At 38.0% G+C, this 17,317-nt stretch overlaps 1 protein-coding gene across 3 annotated transcripts in view; it reads right to left on the bottom strand.

Moving 5' to 3' along the window:
- C8H1orf21 (chromosome 8 C1orf21 homolog) overlaps positions 1-17,317 on the bottom strand; it is a 194,406-nt gene that overhangs the window by 78,822 nt on the left and 98,267 nt on the right. For 2 of the 3 annotated variants that reach the window (XM_077825121.1, XM_077825120.1), the window contains 2 exons: positions 6,082-6,162; positions 3,074-3,168 (listed from right to left, as the gene is read on the bottom strand). In XM_077825121.1, coding sequence (XP_077681247.1) covers positions 3,074-3,168; positions 6,082-6,162 — 176 coding nt within the window. The remainder of the gene's footprint in view (positions 1-3,073; positions 3,169-6,081; positions 6,163-17,317) is intronic. The other variant, XM_077825122.1, reaches the window with a different exon arrangement.

The following is a 17,317-nucleotide window of genomic DNA, read 5'->3' as shown; positions in this document are numbered from 1 at the left end:
GATAAGTTGCAGTAAGAATTCACCTGCACCCGCCACTTTCATAGGTAACTAAGAGTAAATAGGAAATTCAAGCAGAAAAGTAACACAGAGTCAGTTACCCTAGAAAGTGATTGAAGCAAGAATACAACTGAATCCAAGCTACACACCTCATCTTAACTCCTTTTCCACAGGAGGTGGAGTTTAGGGAGCATAGTGACAAGGCAGAAATGTGGGATTAAGAAAAAGGGTTGGGATGTGGGCTTAAATGATTCTCCCAGACCTTTCTCTTGTTCCTAAGGGCATGTCTACACTGGCACTTCATCGGCAAAACTTTTGTCTTTCGGGGTGTTTAAAAAAAGCACTCTCCTGTCCGATAAAGCTGCTGCCACTCATGGGAGGTGGAAGTTTTTTGTCAGCAGGAGAGCTCTCTCCTGCTGACAAACAACAGCTACACTGCGTGGCTTTTAGTGGCATGGCTGTAGTGGCACAGCTGTGTCGCTAAAAGCTGCATAATGTAGCCATAGCCTAAAACTTCAGTTGCCCAGAAGTGCCTGATGAAGAGTCAAGATTAAGTAACAGATGACTGTCAATTTTACAATCATTAGGAAAACTAAAGTCTTAGTGATACATGACTTAACCTATCGTCTAAATTATGAACTTAACAAGTTTACTCGAGGGAACCTTCAGCTTTAAAAATCTAAAATGTCAATGATTTGTCAATTCCTAGGATTAACAAACTGTACACATTTACAGAAGGAGATGTAGTATCCTTATAATGGAACTAGGACGAGAAGAAAGTGAAAAACCGATTGTCTGGATGTCTAAGATATGTTCACTATCTTTTAAAAAACCTATATCAAGTATAAACATCCTCTCTGATTAAAGGGTTTCACTTTATTTTTGTAGATTTCTTTAGATTAGGGAGTGGTATTCTCCCCAATCCTCATATTAAAATTTTTTCCCAAGAAATCTGTGATCCCGCTCAAAAACAACCTATCAATACATTATACACATAAAATTCAACTGTTCTACAGAAATATCTCTTTTAAAAAATATAACCAATACAAGAATTAAACGTTACAACAAGAAAGCAGGCACTAATAAAACACAAGATTATCTATCTAGTTTCTAAATGTCACCGAGACTTCTAAAAGTGACTCAAACCTTTCTGAATTCTTCCTGGTTGTCATTAAAAATGGAATCTTACTCTTCTCTAAATTATGCTGTATCACTTAAGGCTGGCAACCAAACTGGCAATCTTCAACCAAACTGATCTGCATCTTTCCATTTACCAGAAAACTAGTAACAGCTCCCAATTTCTCTTCCATTGTACTCACCAATAAAGCATCTCTGACTCCAAAATTAGAGATAATATTTGCAGCAGCATTTCTTAAAAGTAGTTAAACAAAAACAGACACACTTACATTTGCGATAAGGTGGAAGACACTGCAGATACTGCTAGAAAAAGTGATGTTCTCAGCAATGTTTCTTAGGCACACTAAAAACATCCTGTTGCAAGCTAAATTTGTGCTGTCCAATGGAGCATCACCAATGCAAAACTGCAAACTGGAAATATGCATCTAGAGACTGAGGAGAAATCATACTCTGTGCTGTTCAGTGGCCTTCAACCACAATCTGAAATATCAGGCTGGAACAGCACACAAGGTGGTAAACTATTTACCTACAATAATGTACTGCAGTTTTGTACTGCAATCTCCAGAATACACACTTAGGAGAGAAATGTACAGTAGGTGGGATTGCCTGGAGCACCAGTGATGAAAAAATATTAAAATGGTAACATTCCCAAGAGTCATCTAGTTACTCTGACAGGCAGATTCCCCAGCTGATATTAATGGTTATAGCTCCATTGAAGTTAGCAGATGATCTTCCCCTCAGTATACCTGAAGGGAAAAAACTGTATGAAAAAGCTCAGTCGAAGAAATAGGCCCAGAAATCTGAAATGTTACATATTTTAAAATGCTGTATTTTGTCTGTCTTTGAAAGTAGTATCTGGATCAATGCTCCAGGACCCTCTATTTTGAGCTTAAAAAGAAAAAAGAAAGAAAGAAACTTCCACATGAAAGTCAAGCCTGACATGATTCACCTAAACCTGTTTTCCCCCCCTAAGAATAAACAACAGTAACATAATTAGAACTCGCCTACATAGGGAAGTTAGTGTGGAGTTAGCGAGGGTGTGAATTTAAATTACAGCAAATTACCTACTCCACACTAACTCTCTCTTTGTCTGCACTAAGAGTGCCTTTTTTTGTGTGCTTTACCTGAATACACTTTGGAAGTGTATTCAGCTAGGGCGCACAAAGGCACTCTCACTGCAGAGTAAATGTCCACATCAGGAGCTGGTGTAGAGTAGTTAATGCACACTAACTACTTTGTACCAGCTACTCTGCACTTTTCCCCCAGGTAGACAAGCCCTTAGAAGTAATAACAGTAATGATGATTTCAGATAGAAATTCTCTCAGCTTACAGTGGAACAAATAATAGATATGCTCAATGAGCAACAAAAGGAAACAAATCTTGAGTTTTATATAAGGATAAATCTTGAGGATAATACTAATTTGATGATAAACAAGAAAATAACTGATCTCCAGTCAAATTACTGAACACCAATTTTTGGCAATCCCGTGTTATAGGTACTTTACTTATTCTGAGCACCTCATTTTGCAAATTTTAAAATTCACAGTAGGGAAACAGAGTAAATTATAGATGTGTTCCTAACATAGGTAGTTTTCTTCTGATCAGCTGTGAATTTCAGTATTTTTAAGAACTCCTCTGCACACAGACATATTCATCATGACCTGCATATATTTCTATTTGCAAAGTTGTTGAATACAAACACTAGTTCCTCTGAAGCACTCTCCACAAGTTCAAGTACAGGCTAATTCATAAAGACAAGCAAGAAAAGGTAATATTTCCACCTTCCATGCAAACTATATATAGTTATGGCATTTTCAAGAAAATCCTTTTGCAGCATTTACGTTGTAATATAAACATACTGCGCTTTGCATATTTCATTACAAAAGCAGAGTCATGTTCATATTAATTTTATTAAATAAATGATAAGTTCAGTCCTTACCAAATTTTCCTGGTTCCTGGCAGCTATTTTCTGATCATCTTCTCCCCCATTTTTCATGTATTTGACCTCTTCCACTGGTTTGATCCTATACTCATCTGAGTACCAAGAAAAAAAGAAAGAAAGAAAAGTTTTGTACCAGTGTACTTCAGTAAATGGAAAAACAGCTGACTGGAAAAAACATGCTGCCTATTATCAACCAAGCCCTAAATGGTATAGACCCTAGTAAGGAAGAGAGCAGACTCTGAGATAACACCCACCATGGAAACAAGTCTAGAAAAGAAAACTTCAAAAAAGTGACTCAAAAGTAAATCTCATGCGGAATCACAGGCAAAAAATTCTCAGTTATCTCTGGAATTTGATCCAAACAGATGTGCATCTTGGACCCAGATCTAGAGCAATGTGTAAGGCACATCTCTTTGTTTAGGTTTTCCAGTAACTTCAGGCATTAAAATTTTCTATCATCTAAGTCTTCAAGCTACTATTGCCATCATGGATCCTCTCTGGGAAGATGGGTCTGCTGCTCTGAAAGTCTGCATGCTCCCTATTTGTGGGAAGATATTGTTTGATACAGTTCTAACCTATGCAACGTGTGCCCAAGGTAACTTAAATGCTTATTACTAGTTCAAGAAAAAGTGAAGCAATTTTAAAATACAGAAACAGAGCAGAAAATTAGTATTAAAGAACTAAAGAGAACTTACAGCTAACAAAAATCTTATAGCAGGTAGTGTTTCATGGGATTGGGGAGGAAAACTGAGGACTTGTGTGATACTGGAGTACAGTCTATGCTTGCATTGAGGGAAGGAGGAAATGATTCATGTAAGCATCACTCACATGTCTAAGGCTAACATATCCTCATTTAAGACCAAATCTTGAGAGCCTTACAGAAACCCTGACCATAGGCGTCGGAACCTTTGTAGAAGGGGGTGGGGAGGGTGGCCAAGGCCAAAGTGGCAGGGGAATTAAAATACTACTTAAATATCCCACAGAGTACAACGTAACATAAGGGACCAGAATACAAAAGGAATCCACATTATAACATTTAAGGTATAATTATAGAATGCACGAATGAAAAAAAAAATAAGACAACTTTAATTCTAAACATCAGGACTGCATTTTATTTTTGCACTTCTTTTATTGTACTTCACTTGCATTTACATTTTACTATGTACATTCCACTATTCATACTGCACTAATTATTGAACTGTAACTTGCAATTCTGTAACATTACAATCAATCATCTTTGTTTATGTATAATGCATAATTTAAAAATTGTAACCTTAAATTCTAAATCTCCTTGGAAAAAGGCATCAGCCAAATAAACAATAACAAACAACTTTGAAGGGAGGTAAACATGTCCCCATATGAGAGCTACCATAAAAATGATTTTTCTAGTGTTTCATTAAAAAAATCAAATCAAAAATATATTTTTAGAAAACCTAAAAAACACCATCAACAGGCTGTAGCAGATAGAAGAAATACGATCTCTATTAAGCAAAAAATGTAAATAATGTAATTTTGATCACGCGATTATCTAGGATTGCAGTGGATATCTAGGAATGCATCTGATCCGATCTCACAGTGCATCTTGGCCTTTAGCAGTATGAGCCTATTTTCCCCACGATGCATATGTTTCTTTTCTGAAAAAAAAAAGGGGGGGGGGAGGAATGGCCCCTAGGCCCCCCTGGTTCCAGCATATGACCCTAACTCAGCAAAGCAAATGTAAGGGCATGCTTAACTTTAAACGTGTGTAAATCCCACTGAAGTCAAAAGGAAGTTTAGTCTGACTAAGACTAAAGTAAAGACCACAGGATTTGGCCTTTATAAATGGTTCAGTACCTACTCCTTCCAACATTGCCACCACAGCACTATGAATGGACATTATACATGTGGAGGAACAAGACTTACAGTACATAGTCTCCTTTGTTTTCTATATGTTGTGACCTACTATGAATGAGTTCTATAGTCCTTGCATCTCTGTATCATCTTTGGCATGCAAACAAGTGATGCACAGTAGCTATTATATATGAGTTTAGCTATATACTGTCTGGACTGAAAAAAAAGTTACAGATTCACAGTTAAATTAAAGTTGCAAATTTACTGAAATTCCAGTGAACTTTTATACATTTTCTGTATTTCCTTTTCCACTACTGCTGCTAATTGAGATGCATGTCTAATATCCCCTGCTGGACCACAAAAAGCCTTTTTTTGTTCCATGGCACCACTGAACAAAATAGTAAGACAAGCTGTTTTTTCAACAACTAATTTGAAATGCCATTGCTGTAATGTTTTAACAGGCTGAAGCAAAGGTAACACAAAGTGCAGCTATGAACTCTCAGGGGAAAAAGCAACAAAAAAACCTTTCCCTTTCAAAGGATGTTCTTTCTTGAAAGTGAAACTTAAAGACAGACAGACAGACAGACCTACAGGGCTGAGAAAAAAGAAGCCCCATATTCTGCTATTACTTAATAAGTTTAATACTTTTCAGCTGCACATTTCCAAGGGGAACTAATTTTTAAATAATGGATGTCTATTCAAGTGTCAGTGAATTATCCAGAACTCAAAGCTCACATCTTATCAACATCCTATTACATGTGCATGCTATAATACAGTGAGAAATGTGAACATAATCACATGTAATCCTCCGCCTTTTCCCCCAGCTAAGAGGCAGTGCCCTGGGTACCTGTACAGTGAGGGTACATCAACACTGCGAAAACAGAAACAAAAACAAAAACAAAATGCAACAGCAAGTCTCAGAGCTCAGGTCAGCTCACCTGGGCTCCTGGGGCTCATGCTATGGGGCTAAAAATAGCAGTGCAGACATTCCCACTCAAGCTGGAGCTCAGTCTCTGAGACCTACCCCCTCGCTGGGGTTCAGAGCCCAAGTTCCAGCCAAAGTGGGATTATCTATACTGCTATTTCTATCTCCGTTTGAGAGTCCTGTGAGCCCAAGTCAGTTGACCCTGGCTCTAAAACTTGCTGCAGTGTTGTTTTTTCCAGTGAAGATGTACCTGAACTCCTCAGTTGCTTCTCTGACCCTGTGCCATGTAGTGCATGTAGCCAGTGGATCCACAGGAGATGAAACCAGGGCTCTGCAAAGATCATCCCCCAGCCACAGCATCAGGGTGGATTGATTTAAAAAAAAAGCAATTTAAATCAGTAAGCAGAAAACCTTCATTTAAATTATCGATTTTGACTGTGCTTTGCATTTGAACTTTTTAGTTATTTTTGTAAACAGACTGATTCACATTGGTTGGTAACCATTCAAACATGTTGATTTGCAACTAAATATAGCCTTTACACTAAGTTTGGTGCTCCTTTTTGCTAACCAGGAGGATAGACTATATCTATACATATTCATTTAAGTAATTACATAGCTTAATTTACATTTGTTTAGATTCTTAATTTTTACTCTTTTTTATAATGCTAGAAAATGTTGATTGATGCATTTCCTAGATGATTAATATGTTAGTTGTGATTTGTGTCAAGGTCTATTTGTATGGAAATTCAAATTCAGTTAAAAGTGCACAAAACCAAAACGTTATTTTTTTTTATTAAATAAAACTACCTTAAATGTGCTGGGGAAAAAAAAATGTTTCACCAAAACATGTTTTATGGTTTAAACCAATTGATTTGTGAAACAAAGGAAGTATTATTTGTAGTCAGTGAATGAACTGAATGTTTCCCATCCTCATGTCCTTTAAGATTTTAGAACTAGTACATCTCCTCCTCTCACACTAGTTTTTATTCATAGATTGGCAGAGGAAAACATGCTTTCCTGCTTTTTCAACTCCCAATCAGTTTCTTAGCTTTTATGAACCAGTCATTGAACTGAAATGAGTGAATAAACTGAAATGAAGAAAATATTCTCTCTGCACCTGCAAAAGAGGCTATTGCTGTCAAAAGCTGATTTAGCACTTCTACAAACGTTGGTTCCAGATGCTTAGCCAGTGACTGCCACCAGTTCAGTGGTTTGACATTCTTTAAAACTTTGCAGCAAACATGTACCGCTTATTTTTTGTATTTACATGATTTTAATAGATTACAGTATGGTTAGGCCTTATACCATAGGTGGTAATTTAATTTTAAATAGCTTTATTTAAAAATAAAACACAACCACCCTGTATTTAATTTACATCAAAAATCCAACTCAAATTAAAAAAAAATTTTTTTAATTATCCATTTTTATTGACCATATATAGCATAAATCCTCCATGGGCATCTACAGAGAAAGTCTACCTCTGCTCTTCCTGGACCCCTGCATGCTGCAGAACAGCAGCATTCCCAATTGCAGACAGAGATGAGGCTCTTACAGCACAAGCACAGATAAAATGTTTACACAGAATGAAACAGGATAAAATACACTGGGGTATAAGAAGGCACAAAACAGGCAGGTAAAATAGGGCAAATCCTTCTGTTTTACTATTGGACTTTCATACAGTCTATTTCCCTTGCTAAGGGTTAACAATCAAAACAAAACAAATGAGTTTTCCTGGTTTTATTGCAACAGAAAGTAAGGTCTGGAAATGAAGCTACTCATTATACCAGCAACTATTTGGCAGCAAAAGAAATTCAATCCCAAAACAGCTCACTTTTAAAAAGGGTAGTTTTAAACTGACAGTAATTGGTTTTTAATTTACTTGGTGGTTTTGTATTTGGTCTAGTTCATACGTGTTTCTAACCAACGTAAATAAAACTAAGATGGCTGTAAAAATGTGCCAAAAAGCAGCATTTCAGTAAGACAGAGCTAATACTGAAAATAGATATGTATTGATAATTTAAAGCAGTATTACTCTACCAGCAAATATAAACCAAGTCCTATTTCTGAATTCCATCAAAAAGGGAAGTTGAGAAATCAGAAAATTGCCATTCAAAAAGTCCTAAACACTATCAAGACTGGAAATACTGAGTTAAGATTGCAGTATCAACCTTCCTTTCCCCCCCCCCTCACCTTCAGTGATTTTCTCAATCCTCTTGAGAGCGCCACAGTAGATTCCACATCAAAAAAACTCAACGTTCCCTTTTGCACATATGAATTAGAAGAGCAGAAAACAAATAGAATAGAATAGAAAAGATTTTATATGCTTCATATAACCTGCAACAATTCCTATAGCATTGATGGAGTACAGAGAGAATCTCAGGCCAGACTAAGGGCCAGTAGGGTATCAAGTACTTGTGGCCCATATGTTCAATGTGGACATGAAAAAATTAATCTCTGGGCTATATCTGGAGCCTAATATACCTGACGAATATTGGGAAAAAGGTGAGGATAAACCGAGGAGAGGTGGATATCCAGCCTACATTGGGGTAGTGGACAAGGGCAGGGGACTTGTATGGACTGTACATAAAGGGTCATGAGAGATGATGTGAACATGAGGAGAACTCCCTTATCAGTGAGTTTACAGATCACAAGCCAGTATGTAATGTTTTCCATGGGACAATAGGTGGGCTATGGTTTGTTGATAAAGGTTTGATAAGGGAAGGGTAGGGTGGGGGAAAGAGAGCAGAGATAAAGATGGTGTTGGGACCTTAAGTAAAGGTGATACCCAGTGCCTCTGACATTTGAACTACAAACTTCCAGTTACCTAACTTCAAATGTTTATAGTTATAACAACATTCTAATAATTATTATGGCATTAATACTTATAGCATTGGTAGCCTTAACTGCTCCAGTAATTTTGTGTATTTGGGAATTCCCTTAGTTATGTAAGTTTTGCATAGATCTTGGATTTGTGAGAGCTTGATGCTGAAGAGTCACACAACAAGTTGGAACAGAGAGTTGGAGCCAGGATGTCTATAGAGTTTACAAGCTCCACAGGAATCCTGCCCTCCTCCTGCTCACTCTTTATGGAATTTACAAGCAGCACAAAAGTCCTGTTCCCAGCTCTTTTCCTGCTTGTTTAAGTTCTGCAGGAGTCTCCTACTCAGAGATTATAAGCAACATAGGTTTCTCAACCAGGTGTTTTAAATTCACTTTGAACTAGGACACTGAACCTAGAAATACTCCATACCTTGAAATGATGCACAGCACTTATCTCCAAGTGTTAGAGGACTTTTCCAAAAACAAAACAGTCATTTTTACATCACATCTCTCAAACAGGTTGAATAATTCATCTCAACCAGGAAGTCAAATATCAAACAGGATGGATAAAAATCAATTTAAAAAATAAACAGATTTTTAACATTTAAATTGGATTTTTTTTATTTAAATTCAATACAGGTTTATTTTTTAAATAAATTAATTTATTTAAAAAGAAATCAGAAATTTACAACTTACGTTAAGGCCTTAATGTATTATAATCTATTAAAATCATTAAAATTAAATATAAAAAATATTAAACTTTAAAACTGACAAGTTTTAAAGAAGTTCAAATCACTGAACTCGTGAAAGTCACTGGCTAAAGCACCTGGAACCAGTTTTCTGACAGACTAAACCAGCCTTTGATTGTAGGTGCAGATAGAATATTTTCTTCATTTTCAGTTTATACAACTATTTCAGTTCAATGACTAATTCAAAGTTAAGAAACCAATTCAGAGTTGAAAAAGCAGAAAAGTTTGTTTTACTGTCCCACATCTATGCAAAAACACTGGGAGTGAGATGTACTTGTTCTAACATCTTTAAAGGACCAGGTAACCAAAAACAATCAGTTCAATTCACTGACTACAGATAGTACTTCCTTTGTTTAATAAATCAGTTAGTTTTGATAACCTTTTTTATAAACCTTTTTTTCCTTATGTATTCAGGTAGAGGGTTTTTCTAAATACTGTTTTTGTGCATTTTTAATTGAATTTTAATTGCCATTTACATAGAGCTTGACACAAATGTTTATCATTATCTAGTAAAAAAGAAATACATCGTTTACCCATCTTCTAACATAATAAAAGGTAAAAATTAACAATAGGAATAAATATAAATTAAGCCATATAATTGGTTAAATAAAGGTACATAGATAGGTCACTACCAATTTCACGGCAGTGAAAAACATGTCACGGATCTTGAGTTAACCCCTTCCCTGTGAAATCTGATCTCCCACATGCTCCTGGGAGGCTCCTAGCTGTGAGTCCTGGCCTGGGCCAGGAGGGACAGGATTTGTCCTTCCCCTGCACAGTCACTCTTGGGGAGAGATCAGACCCACCTCCCGTGCCTCCCCATGCTGCAGGAAGCTCTGAGGCTTGGCAGTAGTCCCGGAGGTGGCTTGTGGAGGTGAGTCCAATCTCCCTCTGCTGTTGGGAGTGTCCCAGTCTGGGGGGAAGAAGGGGGCTATCTACGAGTCCAAGACAGCCTGGGGAGTGTCAAGGTTCCTTCCCCACTCTGAACTCTAGGGTACAGATGTGGGGACCTGCATGAAAACCTCCTAAGCTTACTTTTAGCAGCTTAGGTTAAAACTTCCCCAAGGTACAAACTATTTTACCCTTTGCCCTTGGACTTTCGCTGCCACCACCAAACGTTTAACCGGTTACTGGGAAAGAGTTGTTTGGAAACGTCTTTCCCCCCAAAATCCTCCCAACCCTTGCACCCCACTTCCTGGGGAAGGTTTGGTAAAAATCCTCACCAATTTGCATAGGTGACCACAGACCCAAACCCTTGGATCTTAAGAACAATGAAAAAGCATTCCATTTCTTAAAAGAAGAATTTTAATAGAAGTAAAAAGAATCACCTCTGTAAAATCAGGATAGTAAATACCTTACAGAGTAATTAGATTCAAAACATAGAGAATCCCTCTAGGCAAAACCTTAAGTTACAAAAAGACACAAAGACAGGAATATCCATTCCTTTCAGCACAGCTTATTTTCTCAGCTATTTAAAGAAATCATAATCTAACGCATATCTAGCTAGATTACTTACTATGTTCTAAGACTCCATTCCTGTTATTTTCCCGGCAAAAGCATCACACAGACAGACAGAGACCCTTTGTTTCTCCCTCCCCCCAGCTTTTGAAAGTATCTTGTCTCCTCATTGGTCATTTTGGTCAGGTGCCAGCGAGGTTATCCTAGCTTCTTAACCCTTTACAGGTGAAAGGGTTTTTCCTCTGGCCAGGGGGGATTTTAAAAGGTGTTTACCCTTCCCTTTATATTTATGACAGGGAGAGACAAGACTTGTCCTTCCTCTGCATGGCTGCTCTGGCCGGGGGCGTGGGGAGAAGAGATCAGACCCACCTCTGGGTATCTTTTTGGGTTGTGACCCCCATGGTTACACCAGCATGAAATTTCAGATGTAAACATCTGAAAATGTGAAACGGACCAATTTTAAAATCTTCTTGCCATGAAACTGATCAAAATGGACCGTTAACTTGGTAGGGCCCTACATATAGATGAAATGTATTTTCCTGGTTAGCAAAAAGTAGTACCAAATTTAGTGTAAAGCCTATATTTAGTTGTAGATAAACCTGTTTTAATGGTTACCAACCACCAAGAATCAAAATTTCTTTAGGAAAATAACTTAAAAAAAGTATAAATGCAAAACATGATTAAAATAGATGGATTTAAATAAAGATTTCCTACTTGCTGATTTAAATCGTGATTTAAGTCAATGATTTAAATCAATCCACCCTGATTTCAGAGAAGTAAAAAATTCTCCTGGGCAAAAGACTACATATTCAAAAATGCACATAGAAGGAATTAGAAGTTGCACAGTTTGAGAGTGTAAACAAATAAACCGTCTAATGGAAACTGTCTTTCCTCCCTAATTTTGTATGGCTATCATGGCTCCATAATACAGTATCTGCTCATGCATGAGAAAAATCTATATTTGTTCTCTCAAAAAATCATTGTACATTTGGTAAAAAATAAAGTTGACAATCTACCTTGAATGTAAAATGACTAGTTAGGAATATAAACCTATCAGTCAAGATGTGGACTAGATGCCTAAAATCCACATGAAGGTGCCTGAACAGATGGCCTGGTTTTCAAAAGTGTTGAGCAGCAACTCCCATTGATATATATGTGTAATATATATATTACACACACAGATTAATGCTCAGTAATGGAATATATCAGGACCAATTTTTGAGAAATGCCGTAAGTAACCAGGTTTCCTGTTATACATGAAGAACTTCTTCCTAGAATAATAAACAAAAATACAGTAAAAAAAGATATGTGATGCCAACATATTGAAGAATCACTTGCTATAGGTAAAAATGAATATAATTCCCTGATGGAATTATATAAATATAGCTTTCTATGTAATTATAGTGTCATCAGAAGAAAAGAAAAGAAAATATGTGACTGATTACGAGCCTTGCAGCCTTCACAGTAGCATAGATAGTTGCAGGATAGCTTGAAGTATAACTGGAAATATCCTCTCTGAAACTACTGACGCCTCTAGAAAACAACTCTTATTGACTTCAGTGGACATGGGATCAGGCCCTTTATGACTCTGAGAGAGGGTAATATTTAGAGTTAAGAGTTTTATATTTGGTGCCTTCCCTGGTTCCTGAATATTGCAAACCAGTAAATCCAAAATCCAAACTACATATTAAAATACTACATTTTTCTCACTTTTTGGCAGGCACAATACAAACCCACACAAACAAAAGGCTTAAGAAAAAATGCAGCCTAACACACTATTCTACTGTTCTTTCATCTCCTATGTGCCATGCATCCCTTCATCTTCCCTGCTCTTACGAAGTAAAGCTATACTGATGTGTCCGTTATGATGGGCTTGTGCTGTATTTTTCTAAGAACAGGTATCACCCTAAGAAGTGCACAGGACCTACGACTATTGACCTCAGTAAGAGTTATGATACTTACACTTCTTAGGGTGAGACCTTTAAACTATAAGGCAGAGGTTTCCAAAGTTTTCTTATTGCATACCCCTTTCCAGATCTACCAGCTGCCCGCATACCTATACCCTTCTCATCACTGTTACTTTGTGTGTTCTTTTTAACACTACCTGTCTTCAGCCATCTGTCCATATTTCACTGTTACATACAGATATAGTTATAGTGTGAGGTATACAACTGAAAAAACCCCTACATTCTGAGCTCAGTTAGACTGGACAGTTGTGGAGCAACTGAACCCACGCTGTACAATGACTCAAGGTGAGGGCTCTGTATGTAAGCGTCTCTGTATATCTATGTTCTCACTTGTACATCTTGAAGTAAATTAACTACGGTATTTTATATATCGAATTCCCATAGAGTTTTAAAGCTTCATCTGAGTAGCTTATTATGACAATGCAATAAACAAAACAACAAACAAAATTCACCATTAAACAATACAGTATCTCCTGTGTACCCTCAGAGATGTCTCACATACCCCCAGGAGGGTACGCGTACCACAGTTTGGGAACCCCTGCTATAAGGTGGTCAGGGAAAGGACATGTGTGATACCTAAAGCTCTATCTACATTTATTTTTCTATACAGATTAACACTAAATAGTAACATATTTTACACACACCCTTATGACAAAAATAGAAAAAAGTAATAAATCTTTAAGCACCTTTTCTTTTGATGTGGTCCAAAAAAATCAAGTATTGGACAGAATCAGAATTATAGGATATTGTCATGCACAGTGTGAAATATTCTATATGAAGAGAAAGCCACAAACAATGAAAAAGGAAGAAGGGATTTGTGGGATGTACTTTGCTACTATTGCAAACGTACTGAAGAAACACAATGTAACTAGATACAAAGAGGTAAAAAGCAAACAAGCTGAAAAGAAAAGCTAGACAAATCATTGTTACTTGTACAACAAATTCCACAAAATCCATCGTGATACAAAAAGGAAGGCAGCAACAGCCCTAAACAGAAAACAATTTTGGGGGGGTGGGGAAGAAAGCATTTTAAAAGAAAATATGCCGTTGGCATTCTCAAAAGGCAAATACTCTGAATGAAGTTCTCCATCTGGAAACAGATAATTCTGCTCAAATGTGTCACACAGTTACCATGGCAATGTAATGAAGAAAACAGCGCTCATTAATAATGGTCAGGATGATAAATGAGCATATCAACTTATAATATTGAAACAATTATTACTGGGGAAAAAAAGTATTGGAAAACAGTGTGGAGAATTGCTTTAGGACTCACAGATTCCTGTATTAGTGACCATAAGGGAGACAACTAGCACAACTATAATGCTACAAGAATATTTCCAGTGGTGATGATGACACTACATTCTGGCTCAGTCAATAAGGGCAGGAATCCCTTAACCCCCCAAACACACCTATGCATGCTGACACTTTCGGGAATGTCTCTTTTATTTATTAAGCCCTAAAATAGAGCAGTGAGAACTACTGCATATTGTCAAGATTTCAGCTGGCTCTTGGTGCAGTCACAACCCAATGAGCTTGGCTGAGCCCAATAAACCCTCATTAAGTGACTGTGCTTTCTGATTGGATTAAAGGGCCAACAGCTCACCATTTAAGCCTTGTACCAAGAGCAGCACAGTGGCTGCTCAATGTGTTCCACATCTGCATCTGTGCCAGACTTGGTTCCTGCTCTGGCCCTTGCTCTTACCTGTACATGCTTCTGCTCCACCCCTAGTCTCAACCTTCCACAGAACTCCTGGCTCCAACCACTGGCTTGACACTGACCATGACTCTGGCTCTACATCTATGGTTTTCTAACTCCTGACTCTGACCACTGGCTTGTCTCCTGACCATGACTCGAGTTCTACCCTCTGATTCTGCTCCAACAACTAGGCTAGATTTCTGTTCCAACTACTAAGTAACTCCGCCTACATCCTGGTATATGACACACACACTACAATGCATTTCCATTTTAGACGTACAAAATGGCAGGTTTGCCTGTATCCTAAAAAAACAGACATGGGTTAAGATAAGCCTTTGTTCTTTATTTAGTGATGTACTATGCATTAGACATGAGGAAAGTGGTACTATAGTCACAGCACTGAGGAGAAAGTTTCTCAACCACACCCTGATTTTTCTGTGCTTCAAATTTTCCTTAGTGTGTCTTGCATTTAGATCTGATGACATTTAAGTTTATCCTTCACCCCTCGTAACACACATTACTGCTCTGTAAAATACAAACCTCTTGTCCAACACACTGTTAGGCAAATTTCTCTGTACTGTAATTATTCCTACTGGGTGCTGTAATTATTCCTACAGCTGTGTTCAAGACACACACATAAGAACATAAGAATGGTCATACCAGGTCAGACCAAAGGTCCATCTAACCCAGTATCCTGTCTTCTGACAGAGGCCAATGCCCTCATTCCCCAGAGGGAATGAACGGAACAGGTAATCAAGTGATCCATCCCCGGTTGCACATTCCCAGCTTCTGACAAAGAGAGGCTAGGGACACCATCTGTGCCCATCCTGGCTAACAGCCATTGATGGACCTATCCTCCATGAACTTATCTAGTTCTTTTCTGAACCCTGTTATACTCTTGGCCTTCACAATATCCTCTGGCAAGAAGTTCCACAGGTTGACTGTGCATTGTGTGAAAAAAAATACTTCCTTTTGTCTTGTTTTAAACCTGCTGCCGATTTGGTGACCCCTTGTTCTTGTGTTAGGAAAAGTAAGTAAGTAACACTTCCTTATTTACTTTCTCTACACCAGTCATGATTTTATAAACCTTTATCATATCACCCCTTATTCATCTCTTTTCCAAACTGAAAAGTCCCAGTCTTATTAATCTCTTCTCATATGCAAGCCGTTCCATATCCCTAATCATTTTTGTTGCCCCTTTCTGAACCTTTTTCAAGTCCAATATATCTTTTTTGAGATGGGGCGACCACATATGCACATAGTATTCAAGATGTGGGCGTACTATGGATTTATATAGAGGCAATATGATATTTTCTGTTTTATTATCTATCCCTTTCTTAAATGATTCCCAACATTGTTTGCTTTTTGAACTGCTGCTGCACACTGAATGGATGTTTTCAGAGAACTATCCACAATGATTCCAAGATTTTTTTCTTTAGTTCTAACGGCAAATTTAGACCCCATCATTTTATATGTATAGTTGGGATCATGTTTTCCAAAGTGCATTACTTTGCATTTATCAACACTGAATTTCCTCTGCCATTTTGTTGTCCAGGCATCCAGTTTTGTGAGATCCTTTTATAGCTCTTTGCAGTCTGCTTGGGACTTAACTATCTTGAGTAGTTTTGTAGCATCTGCAAATTTTGCCACCTCACTGTTTACCCCTTTTTTCCAGATCGTTTATGAATATGTTAAATAGGACTGGGCCCAGTACAGATCCCTGGGGGACACCACTATTTACCTCTTTCCATTCTGAAAACTGACCATTTATTCCTACCCTTTGTCTCCTATCTTCTAAGCAGTTACCAGTTCATGAGACGACCTTCCCTCTTATCCCATGACAGCTTACTTTGCTTAAGAGCCTTTGGAAAGGGACCTTGTGAAAAGCGTTCTGAAAATCTAAGTACACCATATCCACTGGATCCCCCTTGTCCACATGCTTGTTAACCCCCTCAAAGAATTCTAGTAGACTAGTAAAGTATGATTTCCCTTTACAAAAACCCTTTAAAGGCATCCTCTCTTCCCCCCTTTTGCTGCTGTGGACATTTGGAGCCTATGGACAATATCTAGTCCAGTATTTGAGGCTGCACTTTGCAGAGTGCTTGCTGGTAGCTGAAGAAGAGTCGGCAGGTTACATTGGTGTTGGCATCCTCTCCTTGCTTCCAGCTACTTCTACAAAGCATTCAAGCTTTGTAATGAAGATCTGGATGCCTGTAAAAGGAGTTGAAGAAGGGGAGGAGGAGGAGCCAGTTTAGCTGCCTCCTCTAAGAGTCATTGGAGAGGAGGCAGGAGCTGCTCTTGGACACTGGAGCTGCCAGGTACCAGTGGGCAATCTGCAGCAATAGAAGAGTCAGGAGCTGTCAATGGGACCAGAGCTGCCAGTGCAGGAGGAGTGTCCAGAAAAACAGGAAACTAAGCATCTGGGCAGAATATGCAGAGGCAAAGAATAACGAGGTGGCAGAGAAGCACATGCACAGGAGCAGATCAGAGAATCCAGGATATTCCATAATTCCTTGGCTGTGGAATTTGCTGCCCAATTGTACAGTAGTCTTGGGTTTTCTTTTAGAGTTTTTAATCTTATTTCTAGCCCTCCTGGCTGTGAAGAAAAACTTCCTCTCTCAACCCTAAATTACTGTGACAACTCCAACCACAGTTTGTCAGTGTACCACAGGCCTTCCACACCAAATCACAAGCCTCTACCACTTGAGCTAAAAGAGAAACTCCAGTAACCACTTATGGACATGGGGAAGACAGTACATTTACTGCACATAGGGGTTGGTTAAAGTAGTAACTGGT

This window comes from Eretmochelys imbricata, chromosome 8 (assembly GCF_965152235.1).
Source record: "Eretmochelys imbricata isolate rEreImb1 chromosome 8, rEreImb1.hap1, whole genome shotgun sequence".
NCBI lineage: Eukaryota > Metazoa > Chordata > Testudines > Cheloniidae > Eretmochelys > Eretmochelys imbricata.
The sequence above is the reverse complement of the archived record's forward strand: the minus strand, read 5'-3'. Positions and strand labels throughout refer to the sequence as shown.